The sequence below is a fragment of the Cyanistes caeruleus genome, chromosome 4, assembly GCF_971803275.1.
Source record: "Cyanistes caeruleus chromosome 4, bCyaCae1.hap1.1, whole genome shotgun sequence".
NCBI classification, from domain to species: domain Eukaryota; kingdom Metazoa; phylum Chordata; class Aves; order Passeriformes; family Paridae; genus Cyanistes; species Cyanistes caeruleus.
In genome coordinates this window covers 81993665-82010754 of record NC_141704.1, presented here as the reverse complement: position 1 = coordinate 82010754, position 17090 = coordinate 81993665, and the positions used below count along the sequence as shown (strand labels likewise).

At 45.1% G+C, this 17090-nt stretch overlaps 1 protein-coding gene across 3 annotated transcripts in view; it reads left to right on the top strand.

Moving 5' to 3' along the window:
- CECR2 (CECR2 histone acetyl-lysine reader) overlaps window positions 1-17090 on the top strand; it is a 98108-nt gene that overhangs the window by 39363 nt on the left and 41655 nt on the right. For all 3 annotated transcript variants that reach the window (XR_015285946.1, XM_086886078.1, XM_086886077.1), the window contains exon 2: window positions 9616-9710. Coding sequence is in view for 2 of the 3 variants with exons in the window: in XM_086886078.1 (XP_086742204.1) it covers window positions 9616-9710 (95 nt within the window). In the remaining variant the exon portion in view is untranslated. The remainder of the gene's footprint in view (window positions 1-9615; window positions 9711-17090) is intronic.

The window sequence follows — 17090 nt, the reverse complement described above, 5'->3', positions numbered from 1 at the left end:
TGCCTCCTAAGCACGCAAAGGGCCCTGTGGCGTTTCCCTTGGCAAACACACGTGTGAGCCAAGCTCCTTCCAGATGCCAGTGGAAGTGGATGGTGGTTCATGGCCACCTCCAGCCATGGGGAGAATCTTGAGTTGCTTTGCAGCGTGTTGCAAGAAGCAGCTCCTGAGTTTTTGTACTTTACTCTGACTCAAAACCCTGGGACTGACAGCTTTTTGCTTTTTTGAGCACCTCCTTCTCCCCTCTGCCTTTCCCCCAGCCCTGGGGAAGGGAATGGGAATTCCCATGGGCTGCTCCTAGCCCCAAGAGCAGTTGTCTCAGGCACCAGGCAGCCCCACTGGGTCCTGTTTGGGCTCTCACTGGGGCAGCACCGCCTGTTCCACAGGACATTGGAACAAGCGCCAGATGAGGAAGGTGTAACAGGTAGCACTTGCTGGAGTAGAGGCTCTGAGCCCCAACCAGGCTTTAAAAGCGATGGCAGGATGGTCTTTCCCACATATCCAATGAAATACAGATATTTTGGGACAGGGCTGAAGATGGTGAATCAGGAGAGGTAACTTCTTGTATTTATTTTGACATTGGATCCTGCAGTGACGTGCCTTAGGAAGCCAGCTCCGTGTGACTCACATTCCAATATTCAACTGGCCTGAAACACCATTTCCTATTTCAAGCCTATGCCTTAGTGCATATACATCTCATTAAGGTGGTAGCATCTGTGTTTGTTGTAATAATTTAAAAAAAAACTGTATAAAAGCCATTAATATTTGTATTGAAGTCTGTCTGGACTGCATAAGCTTGGAATAAGTTCAGAAAGTCTGATAGATAAACAAGATGATGCTTTTGGCAATCCAAGGGAGAGCAGACACTGATCTAAGAGTATGGAAAAGATCTATTAGCTCTAATTCTAGCAACTGTTATGCCACAGAATACGTGTGTTTTTAAAAGGTATTCTTAGGCTTGAGACTAAACCAGTTGCAAGCAGGCAGCTCACACACCCGAGTAGCTGCCTGGCAGCTTCATCAGGGTTAAGAGCAGTTGGTGGCTATTTCATACTTTTTCAAATCCTTCTTTGCTAAATTAGTTGGAAAAGGAAAATAAAAAAGTGCTGGAACATGGATTTCACCGTGGCAGGGTGATGGAATTCTCCCAGTTTTCATCACAAAGATGTGGGGCACCTGTGTGTGGCTGCTGGTTCCCTCTCTCTTGGTGGCTTTCCTTTTGTGCCACCCAGAGCAAGGAAGAGTTTTCAGTGCTGGCAGCACTTCCAGGCCACTGTCCCCAAGCCTCAGGCAGGTTTGTTTGTGGTGTGCATGCTCTGGGCTGCACTCTGCACAGCATCCAAGGAGAGGCAGAAGAATGGCTGGCTGTGGAGATCAGATTGAAGGGAAAAAGCAAGGCTTTACAGCCTGTTTCTACCTGAATGTATTTTACTCTTACACCCTGCTTTTTCAGGCAGTGGTAAGGACCTGTCTTCCTCCTCCATTCAAATCCAGGCTGTTGTTTTGGTTTGAGGGGCAGAAGGGATGCGAGGAAATCACCTGACTCCTTAAGGGATGATCTGGACTTTCTGTTTATCTCCAGGCTCGTGGAGATAAGTTGTTTCATGGCTTGCATATCACCTGGCAGCTAATAACGTCCTGGAGGGGGGAGCTGGAGCAGCAGAACTGGTTGCTGTTGTGTGCACAGCTTCAATGCCCTGGTGCCTCAGGAGTGCCTGATGGCAGGGACTAAATCCCCCAAGAGTTTTGGCCAGTGCATGAACTATAAAAGTGGATGTTGCTTAGGTAGAGCAGTCCAGCTGTATCAAAAGCAGTGAAAATTCTCTTTAAAAAATTATTTTCCCAGTAAGTTTTGAAATCTTTGCAGAAACTTCAGCCAAGCAATCCATTCCAGATTTTGGCACTCATCCTTCCCCTTCCTGGTGCTCATGCTGAGCAGATGAGTGCAATGGCCAGACCTAAAATGAAGAGCATCTACAGTCTGATCTCATCCTCCCTTGCTGCCTTTGGCTGGAGAGGAGGAGGAGCTTTGAAATCGGATTATTACTTCGAGCCTCTTGGCTTTGGAGCTACAGACTGTTCCCCACGTTGCCAATGGGCTTAAAAGCTTAGCAGAACTCCCACTAGGTACCCAGGAAGCCTCTTACCACAGGAGATGGTGACACGGCAGGATCAGCTGTTCTTTATTTATCGTGCAGCTGAATTGTCTGGGGAGGGAGCATCACTAACCTGCTGCTGTTGTTCCCAGAAACAACATCCAAACAGGTAGAGCTGATGCTCTTTCCCACCAGCAGGAAAAAACATCACTTTGGTGCTCAGCCCAAAGTGTAAAACACTTGCTAAAATTTTTAGTCTTTAACTGCTGGTAGTGCTTAGCCCATAAATGGGAATGCTAATTCCAGCAGATGTGGAGAGAGTTTGGGGTTGTTTTGGTTGGGGTTGCTTTGGTTGGGTTTTACCAGCAAGGTACTGGGACTGCAAGAGTTTAGTGATACATAATCTATGCAATATTTTGAGTTAGTTTCAGAATGGTGCCAATCTCTAGGTGTCTGCTCACCGCTTTTCTCACCCTGTCTTCCCAGAAATAAAAAAAAAAAGAAAAACCAAAAATCCTAAATCAATGCAGTCTATGAGTAGTTTAATGATCTGAATACTTCTGATACTCCATACAAGCACAACTATTGGGAGAGGGCCTTTCTAGGCAATAATAAATGATACCTTTCTGTCTGGGGTGAGGCAAACAGGATGCAATTCAAACAGACTGTGTTTCCTCTCACACTGTTGTGTTTGGAGGCTATTTCCAGCTGGAGGAGTTGAACTTCTTGTGGCTTGGGCAATAGCAGTCAGCCACTTTGGGATGGGGGGAGGAAGTCAGTGTTTTGGTTTGTTGGGGTTTTTTTTCAATACTTTTGTGCCAATACTTTTCCCATAAAGGCACAGACCCCTGATTAGAAATTGAAGCACACTGGTGATAGGCTTGCTTTTCTTATTTGCCCTTCACAGGCCTCTTGGAAGTCTTCCACAGGTCTGCAAGAGGTCTGCAAACCAAAGGCTGGAGGTTCTGCTGAGCCTGAAATTTCCTGTAAAGTGAGCTCAGTGCCCAGTGCCACGCTTGCCCCTCAGCCAGGGTAACTGGCTTACAGTAAATGGCGTCAATTATCCACACTGGAGGAAGAGGGGATTATTTTGAAAGGGAGAAATTATCCTTTGGAGGGAAATAGCACGATCTCCAAAGGCTTTGGCTGCTCATAAAGCTGTGGAAAAAGAAAGATTGCAGTGGCATCAAGTGTCAAACGTTATGGCTTGTCTCTTAGCCCCAGCACTGAGTGAAACACAGCCATGGTGTGGATGCTGGGGCTTGTGTTGGTTGGGCTGTCTGTAAAATTGCTCTGCATGTGGGTGTGTGCCTCCCCTTTCTTCACAGGTGCTACAAGGCTTTACTGAATGTTCTTGAACTGCTTTGATGCCCTGGGATGGCAACTGCTTTAGAGGCAGAAAGTACTAATATCTAACTGTTAAACAGAAACTAATCACTTATTCCTTCAGATGCACCCTGTCCATCTGAAAAGGTTCTTTGCCAGGGGCAAGAAATGGAATGAGTTGCAGTTTTACATCTTTAAAGTGATGACAATGCATACAATCATAACAAATGTAGTTCTCAAATCGCTTGCACTGCAGGCAAGATGAGCTAGGAGGAGAAGAAAGCGTTATTAGCACTGGTACATGGCTATGGGGCATGAGGGAGACTGGATTGATCAGTCTGAAATCTCTTTTCAGTACAGTTTAGCCACCCAGCGTGAGCTGCTCGTTCGTGTTTGTATTACACAGCAGTGAAAAATTCCACTTGGAGAGCAAGGGGCAGCGTGCTGTGCAAATAGGGGAGGGTCCCTGTCCCAAGGGAGAGATCAGGCAGCAGGTTAATGTGGATGGAGAACTCCAGCTGTTCTGGTAAGTGGGATAGGTGGCACATAGAGAGCACGGTGGTCTCACAGTTTTAAGCGTCCTGATAGAGGGGGTAAAGGAAGACAAAATGTAAGTTTGCCTGTAAATCAAGTCTGGAAAATTCTAGCCTGACCAAAATGTCCACTGGCATGGCAAACAGTTTGTATTTGCAAACCTGCTTAGGCTGAGCTGAGCAGAATTTAATGTCTGTTGCATCCCCTTTCATAGCTGGAGGGAGGTGCTGGAGGAGAGGATGGCTGATGTTACCCCTCGTGCTGCTGGCACTGTGTGGAATTTATTCTTTGCAAACAGCCATAACATGGAGGCAATGCAACAAATTCTCCCTGGCTTTCTGTTTATAGCCAATCTCCCTCATACAAAGCTGTCATCTCACACCTCTGCCTGGCCCTGGAGTAACATCATGCTCCTATTTTACAACATGTTCGAAATAGCCTTCAAAGTCTGCTCTCAGAAAGTCGAGGAAGGTAGACATTTCAGAAGGCACTGACAGACATTAAGGGGGAACCTGAAGAAACAGGAAAAATGTAATATGTTTTCTGCTTTCTGTGTTCCCCTCCCCAGATGGTAGTTCCCTTCTGACAGGAGGTAGCTTTTGTTCCTCCCTCAGGTATTTGCTGGGACCACTGTGGTGATGAGTGTCATTAACCTCTTCCCCTCACTCCCCAAACCTACTGTAGAAGGCCAGCTTGGCTCCCCCTGAGCTTGTGGTCCTGAGGGTGGGGTGAAGATGATGGTGTTTCCTTGGGGCAGCTGCTGACTTCATCCCCACTGCCAGGAACACAGGGAGGGCATTTAGCACCCATTTTCCTTGCTGTGGAAATGCAGAGTGATGAGATTGGGGATTCCTTTAGCTTAGGAAACCTTAAAGCCTTGAAGGATCATAAACTTGGATAACACATCGTGTTTCCAACAGCCACTTCAAATTAAGATGGCATGTCTGAGAGACTCCATCAGGACCAGGACCCATAACTTTTCTGAATTTGGCAGCCAGCTAAACCCACTGCTGTTTGCCCCTGTGGGGTACCATGGTCCTAGGAACACTCTTAATGCCCTGCAGTGTCCTCCTGGCTTGTTGTGCAGAACACCCTCAGTAGGCTTCATGTTTTGGGAACTATTTCCATATGATGGCAGAGGAATCCCAAGCAGGGAGAGCATGGCACTGCAGGCAGCGTGCTGAGTCTGGGCTTGGTTCTCTCAGGCATTCTGAGAAGGTGCTGGGGCTGAGCACACTGACAGACACTGACTTCACACCAGCAGGGCTAAATGCTGCTTCTTGGAAGTGTTTTAGGCCTGCAGTTGACTTTCCATCTTCCTGCCCAATCCCAGTACCCTTTGGCACGAGTTTGCCAAACTTTTGCCCGTTGTCATTAATTATCTGTGAGGGGAAAAGAACATCCTGACTTGACTCGGTGACAGCACTGAAATTTCAGAGCATGGGTTGGGGCTGGCTCAGCACGTCCCGCTGGTGGCTTTTGGTGATCTCCTAAAGCCTCTGCAAAAGCCTGTTGAGTCACTTTGGAGCATGGCAATGGAAAGCTGATAACGGCAGCAGTATGGAAATAGAGCTGAAGGGATTGAGGTTTTTAAATTGATGGCTAACTTGGACAAGGCTTAGCTGTGCTTAAACTCGTTATGTCCATCACATTCAGTTATAGATGATTCAGCTCCAGCACAGAAGAAACTTCTAAACTATAGTCCTCATCACCCAGCCTGCTCACACTGGGCTCCTGCAGGTTTGGGGGAGTCTGTTCTTCTGAAAGGAAGGCTCCAAGCTCTGTGAGGCTTCTCTCTGCACAGTCAGCTTGCTGGAGCAGGAGCTGGAGGCTGGCTGCTTTCCACAGCTCACAAAGCAGCGCGTGCAGCAGCCCCCGTGGTCACCCCGTGCTGGCTCGGTGACAGTGGCGTCGCTCTTGTGGACTCGTTTGTTTACTTCCATCTCGAAGGTTGACCGTCCTCCCTCACAAAAATCCAGGCAGATATCAACAAGGCTTGCAAAGCCCCGTGTGTTTCAGGTGGGGTTAACCATCCCTGCCCGAGTGCTGGCTGTGGGGCAGGCACAGGTACCGGGGCTTTCTGTCCCATCCCACTCTCCCAGGGCATGGGCAGGGATGGCTTGGTGCCTCTCGCCCACCCTGCTAACCCTGTTTTGGGCCACAGCTCCTCCTGGGAGAGGTGGTCACCCTTGCTCTGGTGATTGCCTCTTCCCAACAGTCCTTGCCTGACTCAGGGGGGATTTAGTACCGGGTTGGGGGGAGGGAAAGATGTTAAACAGGCTTTTCCCTAATGAGGTGTGACGCCAGCTGGAGAGGGGGAGAATCCTGCTTTTCTCCTGTCTGTTGCTCTCTCCAGCTAGAGGAGGAGGAGATGTGTGTCCCCCCCTTTTCCTCTGCTGATTTGCTGCCTCTTCTGTTTCCTTTCTGTGCTGTCCCCAAAGCGTTTTGGCAAGGTTCAGATTTCTGTGCTCACAGCTCAGTGCTCAAAGAGAAAGGGGGAAAAACAAAAGGATTGGAGGCGTGGGGAGGATGGTGGCAGGGAGGAAGCTGAGCAGCTCGTCCTGGCCAGGCTGGAGGAGTGTGGCAATGGCTGACTGGAGCAGGGTTTGCCCTTAGGACCCTTAAGGAGGTTTTAGTGGCTTCTTTCTCCCTGGCATCACTTCATATACTCCTTTTTAGATGTGCTGCTTGAGCAGTGTGCTGCTCTGCTGGCTGTCCCTTGTTGGAGGAGAGGGCTGGAAAAAATCCTCCTGCAAAATGTGTGCTGAAGCATTAGGTGGAAACCTGAAGGGTTTTTGAACTCTTTGTTCGTGTTCCTGAGATGTTATGATTTGCATCGCATGCTCCCGGTGTGTCTTGCCATTCCCACAGCATTCTGTGTGGGAAGAGTCTGGAATTTAGGTGTTTTTTGGGACAGGAAGCTGGGGAATCCAGTGGGGGATAGAAAATTGTGATATTCAGATAAACAGGCCCAATGGACCCAACCCTGGGTTCATTTTTCAAGCCCTGAGTTCATTCATCAGGTACCTCTCACTGCTCTTACCCTTCTGTCACAAGCAGCAGTAGTTAAAATGTAGACAGAAACTTTACAGGACAATGTCAGTGTCTCTTTTCCAAGAGAAATAATCACGGTAATACTTGGCCTGTGCCTTTACCTGTAGCATTCTGGCACTGGGTGTTACTGTTGGCAGGGAGCAGAGGATCAGTATGGGCTCCAGGAATCACCCATGGCACATCTTGGCTTCTTCCAGAGCCCCTTAACCCAGCCTGGCACTGGGACTCAGCCCCACAGTGGTCTGCGTGCCCAGAGCCCCCTTTATCCAGTGGCTGTTTGGGTCTGGTCCCCAAAATTGATGCCACACCTGCCATGGAGACAAGGACAGGGAGAGAGAAAGCAGCAGGAGAGCAGGGGGGAACAGCCCATGCAGGTGTTTTAGTCCCTGCCCAGGAGATGGCATCTTGCCCAGTGCCCTGGGATTGTCCCCCTGCTCCTGGGGTGACCCCCCCAGCTCCAAAAATGTAAAGGTCACTGTGGGGCCTGGAAAACAATGGCTGCAGATAGGAGCTATCTGAGGCAGTTGTGGCCACTGCTTAAGGAGTGTTAGTCAAACAGCAGGCTGAAAAGGCTCACGGGAAGCAGTTTAAATATTCCTTCATACAAAAGGCTGTCACATCCTAGCAGGGGCAGACTGCTGACTGACAGCTTTAATGAACAAGTGTATGTGGATGAGGGAGAGGCTGAATGCAGGGAGGCATCCTGGAGACTTGTTTTCCCCCCCTTCCCATCATTCTGGGTACTAACATGTCATTTTTCACGAGCTGCAGGTTGATTGTGGTAATGTGGTAACACACCTGGGATGGTTTAGTGTATCACACGCTCTAGGCCCTCCCTGCTGCCCTCTCCCCCGGGGATATTTATAGAAGGCATATGTCCTCTAAAATATTTCACAAATAATCTGAGTCAACACCTCTAAAATACTAGCCACTTATCAAGTGGTAAGTAGGGCCAGGAGCTGGACTCAGTCCTTGTGGGTCCCTTCCAACTCGGGACATTCCATGATTCTAAGTGAATTCACTCACTAATTACTATTTATATAGCGTGATTACTATTTATACAACAATAATGCCACTCTCTCCAAGGGATGGCAAGCAGCAACTGCAGTTTTTGTATTAACTTGTCATTAAGAAGGGTGCTCATCTAGAGGCAGAGAACAGAGATTCCTGGTGCTTTCCCTAGCTCCCTACATCAGGCTTTGGCTGCTCACTTCCCTTTCCTTACCTCCAGTTTCCACATGTAATAGATGTGTTTAGTACATTCTTCACGAGGCAGGTGCCAGGATTCCGCTCCTGAAGCACTCTGGGTGTTGCACAAGAGGTAAATAAGAGCAGTGTTGGTAATGAAAATATGCCATTAATACATTTCCAATAAAAAGCTACAAGCGGCATTTAAGCTGCAATCTGTTATCAATAATTTTATTACTGCAGTTACTGCGGTCTAATAAAAAAAGCACTTTCTCTTCTTTATTGGGTAAGTGCCAAAACGTTTATCCTTTATTCTCTGGCCATTAACCTTTATTCTGTAGCCATTAGCTTAGCTATTTGTGTAACAGTCTGTTGAGTAACATTCAAGTAGGAATTTGTATTCAATCCATTATTTACTCTGAAACCCAAAAAAAGAATAGCTTCTTATGCCCATATTGTTTATCCATGTTAAATCTCGTTAAATGCTGTGTGCTAGTGATGATAAGTCTTATAGAAGGCGGATTTTTCTTACTGTGAATAATTTTCTGGCATACAAATAAAACTCTAATTAACCAAACAATATTTGGAAAACAAAGCTTGAAACGGCTAGCTGAAAAAAAAAAAAAAAGATATTTCTCACGATACCTGCTAAATTGGTAATAATTAAATTTCAGAAGTTTATCCTTTTTGTGGATCAGTTTCTGCCTTGCATCTTTGTGAACTCCACTGTGCTAGAATAAGCCTTGATATTCTCCGTTGAGGATTGAGATTTTTGGGTCATGAAGTCTGACATCCCTCCATCCTTTCTGTCTTACTGGAGTTGGGAAGAAAAGGGAACCCAATGGGAAATAAGTCAAATAATCAAAATGCCTGTTTTTCTTTGAGGGATTTGCCTGCTAGCTTTCAGCCATTTCTGGCAATCCATCTGAAACCACTACTTCTGGGTTGTAAGTGGCTTTTAGGGTCCTGCTTTCTGAGCACATCTTTTAAATTGAGCTCAGCAGCCTTAGTGAGAGGAGGTAAAGCAGGAGAATGAAACTGTTGATTCCTGTCCATCAGGTGAACATGGGAGAAATCATGCCTTTCTTATTAGGCTGTAGTGCATCTCAACCTCACTGAACCCTATTTTTCTGCCTCCAGACAAAAGCATTAGTCTTCTGGCTGGAGAGTGACATTCAGTAAAAGCCTTTCAAGGTCTTCCCATAAACTCTTGCAATGAAGAGGTAGTAGAAGCAGTATTTTTAATGATGAGGAAGGTCAGTTTACCCCACGTGTGCTCTGCTGCTGTACACATACGTGAGGCTCTTTGGGTCTTTTTGGTCCTGATGAGCTAGCAGGGAATTCTAAGGAATTCATTTAATGGTTGGATTTTTTTATTTATTTTTTTATTTTCTTTCCCCCTCTCCTTTCTGCTCATTAGGAACTGGAAGCTGCTCTTCACGGGGATGATGTGGAGTTTATCAGCGACCTCATCGCTTGCCTTCTTCAAGGTTGCTATCAGCGCAGAGACATCACGTGAGTAACCTCTCTCTATGGCTTAAGCACTTTGCAAGGGGAGCTAATTAACACGGTGGCAGGGATGTTTCACGGCTTTGGAGTGATGACATGGCAGTGATCAGCAGCCACCAGCAATCAGGCCAGATGCTTCACCGAGTGGAAGGGAATTCCAGTTCTCTTGGGTTGAGTTGTAGGCTTTTAATTGTACAGACCCCTTAAGCAAACTCCTTTGTTCCTGCAAGACCGTGGTTGATGCTCTGCTGTAGCACTAGTGCACACAGGGAACATTCACATCTGCTGTTATGTTCTGCACTCTGTTTGGTCAAATTAGTGATATTAAGTCATCACATATGTTTTCAACATTTGTATGTATTGCATAGCGTGAAACTTGCTGCCCTGCACACACCTCACTTGCATGAAAGATCCCGTTGCTTTATGTAGGGACAGCTATGATTATTGTCTTAGAAATAAAAGGAGTATTGGAATCACTTCCTGAGCTGCAGGATGTTGGAAAGTGATTTGACATGTTCTCTTGAAGTTTTGACATGCAGAGACACTTTGTTAGTGTCCAGTAAAGCAGCCTCCCAAATGGAGACATCTGCGGAGCATCGTTCTTTAGAGGACTGCCACTCGCACAGCAAAACGTGCTTCCAGTGATAGCAAAGGCTTGTTGCAATGTGTTTCATTTCTTCTTTTGTGCATCATGTTATTAGCAAAGCATAATTGTGGGGATAAAGACAGCTTGGCAACACATGCAGTTTGCTTGGAAGCAATCCTGCTCCCTGAGATCCCCCCGTTGTGGAGAGGCTTAGGCCGGTGCATAGGCATAACCATAGGTGTTTGCATTGAAAGCTTTATTTCTAATTAACTGATTGTGTTCAACAAAATTTATATAGTTTATTTATATATACATATGCCACTTAATTAAGTTCTCTTTCATTGCTGCATAGACATTCAGCATCAGTGGGTATCAGGACCTGAACCAGGCAGCTGCACTGCATTTACTATCTCCAAATGAAACTGTGATGAGAAGATTGATTGTAAAGGGTTTGCAGTCATGTGTGTCTGCTTCATCAAAGCCACAGAGCTTGTAAACATGCAGCAAGTTTATTTCCTCATACCAAAGCCATCAGAAAGTAGTGGCCTAAGTGTTTTGCCCACCTGAACCAGCTTACCCTTGTAGCAGCAGTGGAAGATTTGTCCCTCATAAAATTTATAAATTCCGCATTGTGAGGTTCTCCAAAACTCTCCAGATCTGAGTGTCCACTTAGTGATTGCACTGTGTAATTGCCTCCCCATTTCCAACTCTTTTAACTAAGAAAATCCAGGGATGAATCCTGGGTGAGTCACTGGACACTGGCAAGTTGTCTGTCTGTCTGTCACCCAAACAAACAAACCGAACACACAACCAAACACCTCACCCAAACAATCTTGCTGGGGTGCCTGAAGGAGATTCTGCAGCCTCCTGTAATAAAGGGGTTACCTCGTGAGCATGGGGATAATGAGGAAAGAAATTTCTGCAGAGGAGATGGGGAAGAAGGCACAGCAGGAGCAGTGAGCTGGGAATGGCTCAAGGGATAGATCAGGAAACCTGCCTGAAGCTGCTGGGATGTTAGAGAGGTGAGCTCTGAAGCACTGCAGAGGAAACAATGGGGGAGGCTGCCTGGAAACACGAGGGAAAGATGCTGTATGCAGAGGGATGTCATGAAGGAAGAAGCATTTAGATGTAGTCTAAATATGAAAATCTGTAGATAAATAAAAATAAAAGTGATGGCTTGGATACACTTCTCAGAAACAATCTTGCCACACTGTTTCACACTTAAAAGCAACGGTGGAATCCAAAAACCTGAAATTCTCCATGTTCCTTACACATTTCTTTGCAACACCTTTTTCCCCTCTAACCCCAGTTCAAGAGCCATAGGTCTTGGCTGATGCACAGCTTCCCTTCTGTACCTTGTTTTTCTGCAATTAGTGGTAGGAAGCCGAGCCTCTAATTAATTTTTTGAGCAGCCAAAGCCATGCAAATGTAAGGGGCAGGATTTGTGTGGAGTTTAGACTTGGCTTTTCACACTAGCCCAGGACTCCATACTCCTCTGTTGCAGATAGATAAGAGGTATCTGTCTTGGGTGGGAAAAGCCAACAGTGTCACAGATCATCCTGGTGGTGTTACTGCAGCATCTCTCCCATCATTTGTGCCCTGCATCCTCGTGCTGAGGCTGTGAGTTGTTACTATCAAGGCTGTAAACTTTTGTTCCCTGTTGCATCTCAGAGAGAAAGGCAAGAGCTTGTTCTCATGCTTGTTCTCAGGCTGGGGCACTGCAGCTCAAGCACAGGATGCTTCATAAAACCTCAGTTTGCTTACCTCTCTGAGGGGTTTTGAGCTTTAATTAGTTTTGTATTGGGTCTTACATCTTTGATGGCCAAAATGTTATCTGCCTATGCTTTCTCACAGTCTGTCTGGGAGCAGCTTGCTGTTCTTGTCACATCTGTTTTGATGGTGAGCAGGACTTGCTGCAGAGCTGGGCTGCCTGGCTTTAATCATGCATCATAGAGGGGTATAAAACTGTCACATACCTTTGCTAATTATAATGTGCTCTCAAGTAATTTTGGAAGTGGCTGAGAGCCCTTCTAATGCTCAATTTAACATGCTTTAGTTTGATTTGCTTTCCATTCTTTGAAATAAAAAAAAAAAAGATATTAATATTTTTGTAGGCTTCTATGATGCTTGGTTTTGAAGCAGCGCAACTTTGTCTGGATTTTGATATTTTTGATATTTAAAAAAAAAGAAGAATCACATACAAGAGACTGCTTTTTAGCCTGCCTGATGGCTAAAGAGTGCTGTCTGGTAATGTAAGACTTTCTTTGAGTTATGGATATCTGTGTTTAGTTACAGAGACTGCTTAATGGGATGCTATGTGATCTTCTCCAAAGTCTTATTTATCATAACCTATCATAGCTGTTAGGAACACTCCATTGACCTGGTTCTTGCTGTGTCAAGTACTGTGGAAATACAGAACAAAAACCAGTTGCCTGCATCTTTTACAATGACCCTGTAGCTGTCCTTACCTGGCACCAGGTAGTTTGAGCACTTGGCCAGGAGAGTTTCCCCATTGCTCTCCTCTTTTTATTCTGAGCCAAAGTACTCATGTGTCATGATCTGCAGCTTTTGTTGTTTTATAAATACCCCTCACAGTATCCATATACCATCTGTACCATCTGTATGTGACTGCTAAGGGTGCAAGAGGTATCTAAGGCATGGTTTGGTTTGATGCCAGTGAGATTGCCCACAGGTTTTTCCTGCTCCCAGCTTTTTTGCACAGGTCTTAAAATGTCTTTGTTTTCTTTTCATTACTTCAAAAGGCAAATTCCCAGAAAAACACTTTATTAGAATTTGGGGGTTGCAAAAAAAAAAAAAAAAAATTTAAAAAAAAATAGAAATTAAGCGGTTTGAAAAAATCCTGGTGCTTGCTTCAGATTCTCTCTGATATAAATTGGGTAGCTGCATAGTCCCTAGGGGCTGCCACTTTAATTCCAGCAGGAAATGTGACTTGATGACTTGTATGAAGACAGGAAGATCAGAGCTTCAGCTAACGGCAGCGGCCGCAGCAGGAGCCTTCTGCAGCTGTTTTTAAGTAAGAAATGATGGTGTGACATGGATGTGTACACTCAACTAAAATATTCCAGAAAAGCTCCTGCTGTTCAGCTTTTCTTTGGGTGAAACTCATTCTCCATGTTCTGTTAATGCACTTTTGCTGGTTTTTTCCTAATGCGATGGCATAAAAAGTTTCAGTAACTTTATCTTATTTCTTATTGGGGAGGTATTTTGCATGCTGCTACTTTGTCTCAAAAAACATCTTCGCTGCTTTTTCTTATTTTTTCAACATGCACAAAGGCCAGAATGTGAGAAGGAAGAACAGTATCTCTTGCTTTTTTTTTTTTTTTCCTATGCCCCATGAGATTGTTTTCTTTTTTTACACCTCAGGGGATTGGTCCATCAGTACAGCTGAAAACTCTTATTGACTTCTGTGCCACCGGAGGGGATTTGCTTCCTTAGGAACCTCAATTGTTTTTTTTTCTTGTTATTTCTTCCCTAATGCATTGGAATCTTTTTTCTTCCCAAGGGGATCATTGGTTTTGCACCCACCTTAAGCTCTTTTGGGATCCCTAAACTATCCTTGGAGTCTTTGGTTTGTAGTGTGCACCTGGTTTGTTCTAATAAAGATAATAAGAGGATATTCCTTAACTCCCCTTCCCCACAATTGTTTGAATTATTTCCTTCCTATCCTTAGTGGTGGCATTGGGAAGCACTCCCAGTATGGCATCTGAAGAGCTGTATTTCCTACTTGCTGAGTTGCTGGTCAAGAGCACTGTGTCTGTGCTGTGTATTTTCTAACACTTGTTCTGTAATCACTTATTTGAGCTTTCATCAGAAAGAGAGAGAGAATTGGAAATTTTAACCTGCTGAGGAACAACAGCTGAGCACTGTGTTTAATAGTTATGGGTATTTTGCTTCTTCCTTCTGCTTTGTCACTTTTCATCCAACCTTGTCCTTCATTCTGCATGGACTGTGTCCTTACACGTACTTTGGGGGTTACCCCAGGTCTCGTATTTCAGTGAAAGAGACCTTAGTAAAATGTTTAACATCTTGAAATCACCCTTGTGCACGTGCCCACGTGAGTCCTTCCAGAACTGCTGTTTGTCAGTCTGGCCTAGGGGTAAAGTGGCAAATCAACAGGAATAGCTGGAAAACCAGTGCTGAGATTTCATTCTCATGGATACTGGGTGAACTAGGCTGTGGGAAGAGCTAAGCCAAGGTCTTAGGACTGAGCTGAATGAATTCACCACTTCAGTGAAGTGAAGCCAACCTAAGCCCAGTCACAGCAGAGACCTGGTGCCCCCCACCTTTGGGAAGAGTTTTAGCAGCCAGCCCTTGCAGTTGTGCCGCTGACCTTGGTTATAACAACTGCTTCCACGGCCCAGCCACAAAGCACCTCACTAACTCAGAATCATATTCATGAATGCCAAGTGAATATCAACAAGATCAGCATTATTTACAGTCTGACTTTTAACAAGTGCTGCCTTGCATACATCATGGATATTGGTGGATGGCCTCCGGAATCAACCCGGTATGGTCGGCACGGGAGATACCGTGAGGGGGGCAAGGGAGATGGAGTGGCTGCATTGCTCATCTTGAATCTAATTTTAATATTTATTATAGTAATAGCCAAGCCATGCAAGGTGAGCCTTTTAAAGGGTAAAAAGTGAAAATGAAGCAGCTGGCAGGTGTTGGCAAAGGAAGGATGAGATTACAGCAGTAAAATAACACGGTCATTCAGAGATTAATGAGAAGCACAGTGGGATAAAATTATAGAGTTGAAATATAACTAAAGCTGAGTAAATGTCTTTGATTCTCAGATGGATAAAATGAATCTTTAAAGAAGAATTTGAAGAAAAGTTGGTAGCATGTTCTGGAAGTGCTATTCCATGGATGTGGTGGAGAATAAGGACTGAAAAGAGTGGAAGGAAAAGAGGAAAAGCTGTGCTGTTATTGTCAGGGCAGATGGATGAGAGACAAACAGATTGGATTGCTGGGGAGAGGGAGTTATGCAAAACATTGACAGGGAGAGGAATAGGTGGCTAAACTTCAAAGGAGGAATAGAGAACAGTCAGCAAAGGGTCTTGGAGACTGCAGTGATGTCATCATGCCAGTGTCAGAGCATGAAATATGAAAGGGACAGCTGTATTTATAACTTCTTGGTGTTGCAAACCAAGTACTCTGCTAGTAGGAGGAAGAAAGCAATGATGAAAAAAGAAACTGAGAAGGCAAGTGAAAATATCTTCTCCTTTCAAGGAAGAAGGCAAAGAACTGTGGAGAGAGACAGATGGGGTGTGGAAGTTCGCCCGATGTGAAACCTTTGCCCTCACTTGTGAGGCTTCAAGTGATGCTCCAAAACGCTGGTGCAGGATTTTTGCTCCAGCACAGTTGGTTTCACAGGCAGCTTCCTTGCACCTCATCCAAGTTCAGAAACCAATGTTTAGTGCAAGGGTGAGTATTGGAGAAGATCTGAAGTAAATTTTTTGGAGCCTTTTAGCCTCAGTGGGGCTGATGAACAGCTGGAATAGCTGCTGGCCAGCTGCTAGGCCACTGTAATAATGTGTGTGTGTCAGCCTCTGTTCTAAGTCACCTATGCTTCTACTTTTTCTCTCATTTTACTTTTGATCCTTTCTTAGCTTCTTCCTGGCTCAACCAATGTAGTGGTTTAAACTTCAGAGAAAACAAGATGAAAGACCTGTTTTAAAACAAATCCCAAAAGGGACTTCTTTAGGACCTATTTATCTATAAAAACTTGGGTTTATCCACGGTCTCCAGAAAGTTATAATGTGTGGGGCTGGTTCTAAGAAATGAATTTGCAAAGCTTATTTGCTTCAAGGCAACCCCAGGCTAGGTATTTTGTGCCTCACAGGGGACTCTTTTCTGAGACATTAAGTGTATTTTTCTATGAGCAGCAAGGCACATAAGGGCTTGTTTCATTCGGATTTCTGCTGTGATACATGCATGTGTCCTATTTCCCCATCATCATCAAGACAATAACTCCAGCTTCTTCCCCCACAGCGCTCATCATCACTGTAATACCCTGAGGTCCTCTCTGCAGCCCCCAAACAATCAGAAGTGCTTATGGCACAGCAATACTGTTGTCTTGCCTTGTGGCAATGAATTGGGAGCATGCTTTCTGTTGATGGGCACTAGGAATGAACAATGCAGCATTAAGCTGGCTTCACTTGTTCTTCAAGGATCCAGGAATGAATAGTAAGTAATGATCCTCTTCCAGTCTGAATGTGGAGCAGGGTAAGCCCCATTCCTATTTGCTCCTTCAGAGTATAGGAGATGTATTTGGCTCTTTTGTAAGTTAATCAGCTCCAGCTCCCAAGGAGCTTCTCCTCAAAAAGAATCAAATAACAGCAGTAGAAAGAAAGAAGCATGTGGATTAAAATTGCCAAGTACATATTGAAGCCTGGCTAGATGCAGGTGAAGGTCGTTGATGGGAGGAATGAATTGGCATTGTAGAACAAGCAAAGCCCTTGCTGTTCGATCACAAGGTGAGATTTGGGCTGTAAGTACATTCTTTTATTTTTGGGACCATCTAGAAGAGTTGTTTATCCCTCCCGAGATAGACAGGAGTGTGGCTTGATCTTAGTTTCATCACATCCAGAGTGGCTTCTTTTTGGGGCATGCCCTGTGTGGTTTGTCATCGAGGTCACACAGAACAGGACACTAAACAAGGGGCAAAAAAATCCATGCTTAAAAATCAAAAGGGTGCACATGAAGCGAGGTGTGGCAACAGCGAGGGGTGCAGCAGTGCTTCTCACACCTCATTTGTCTGTGCAGGAACCAAAGTG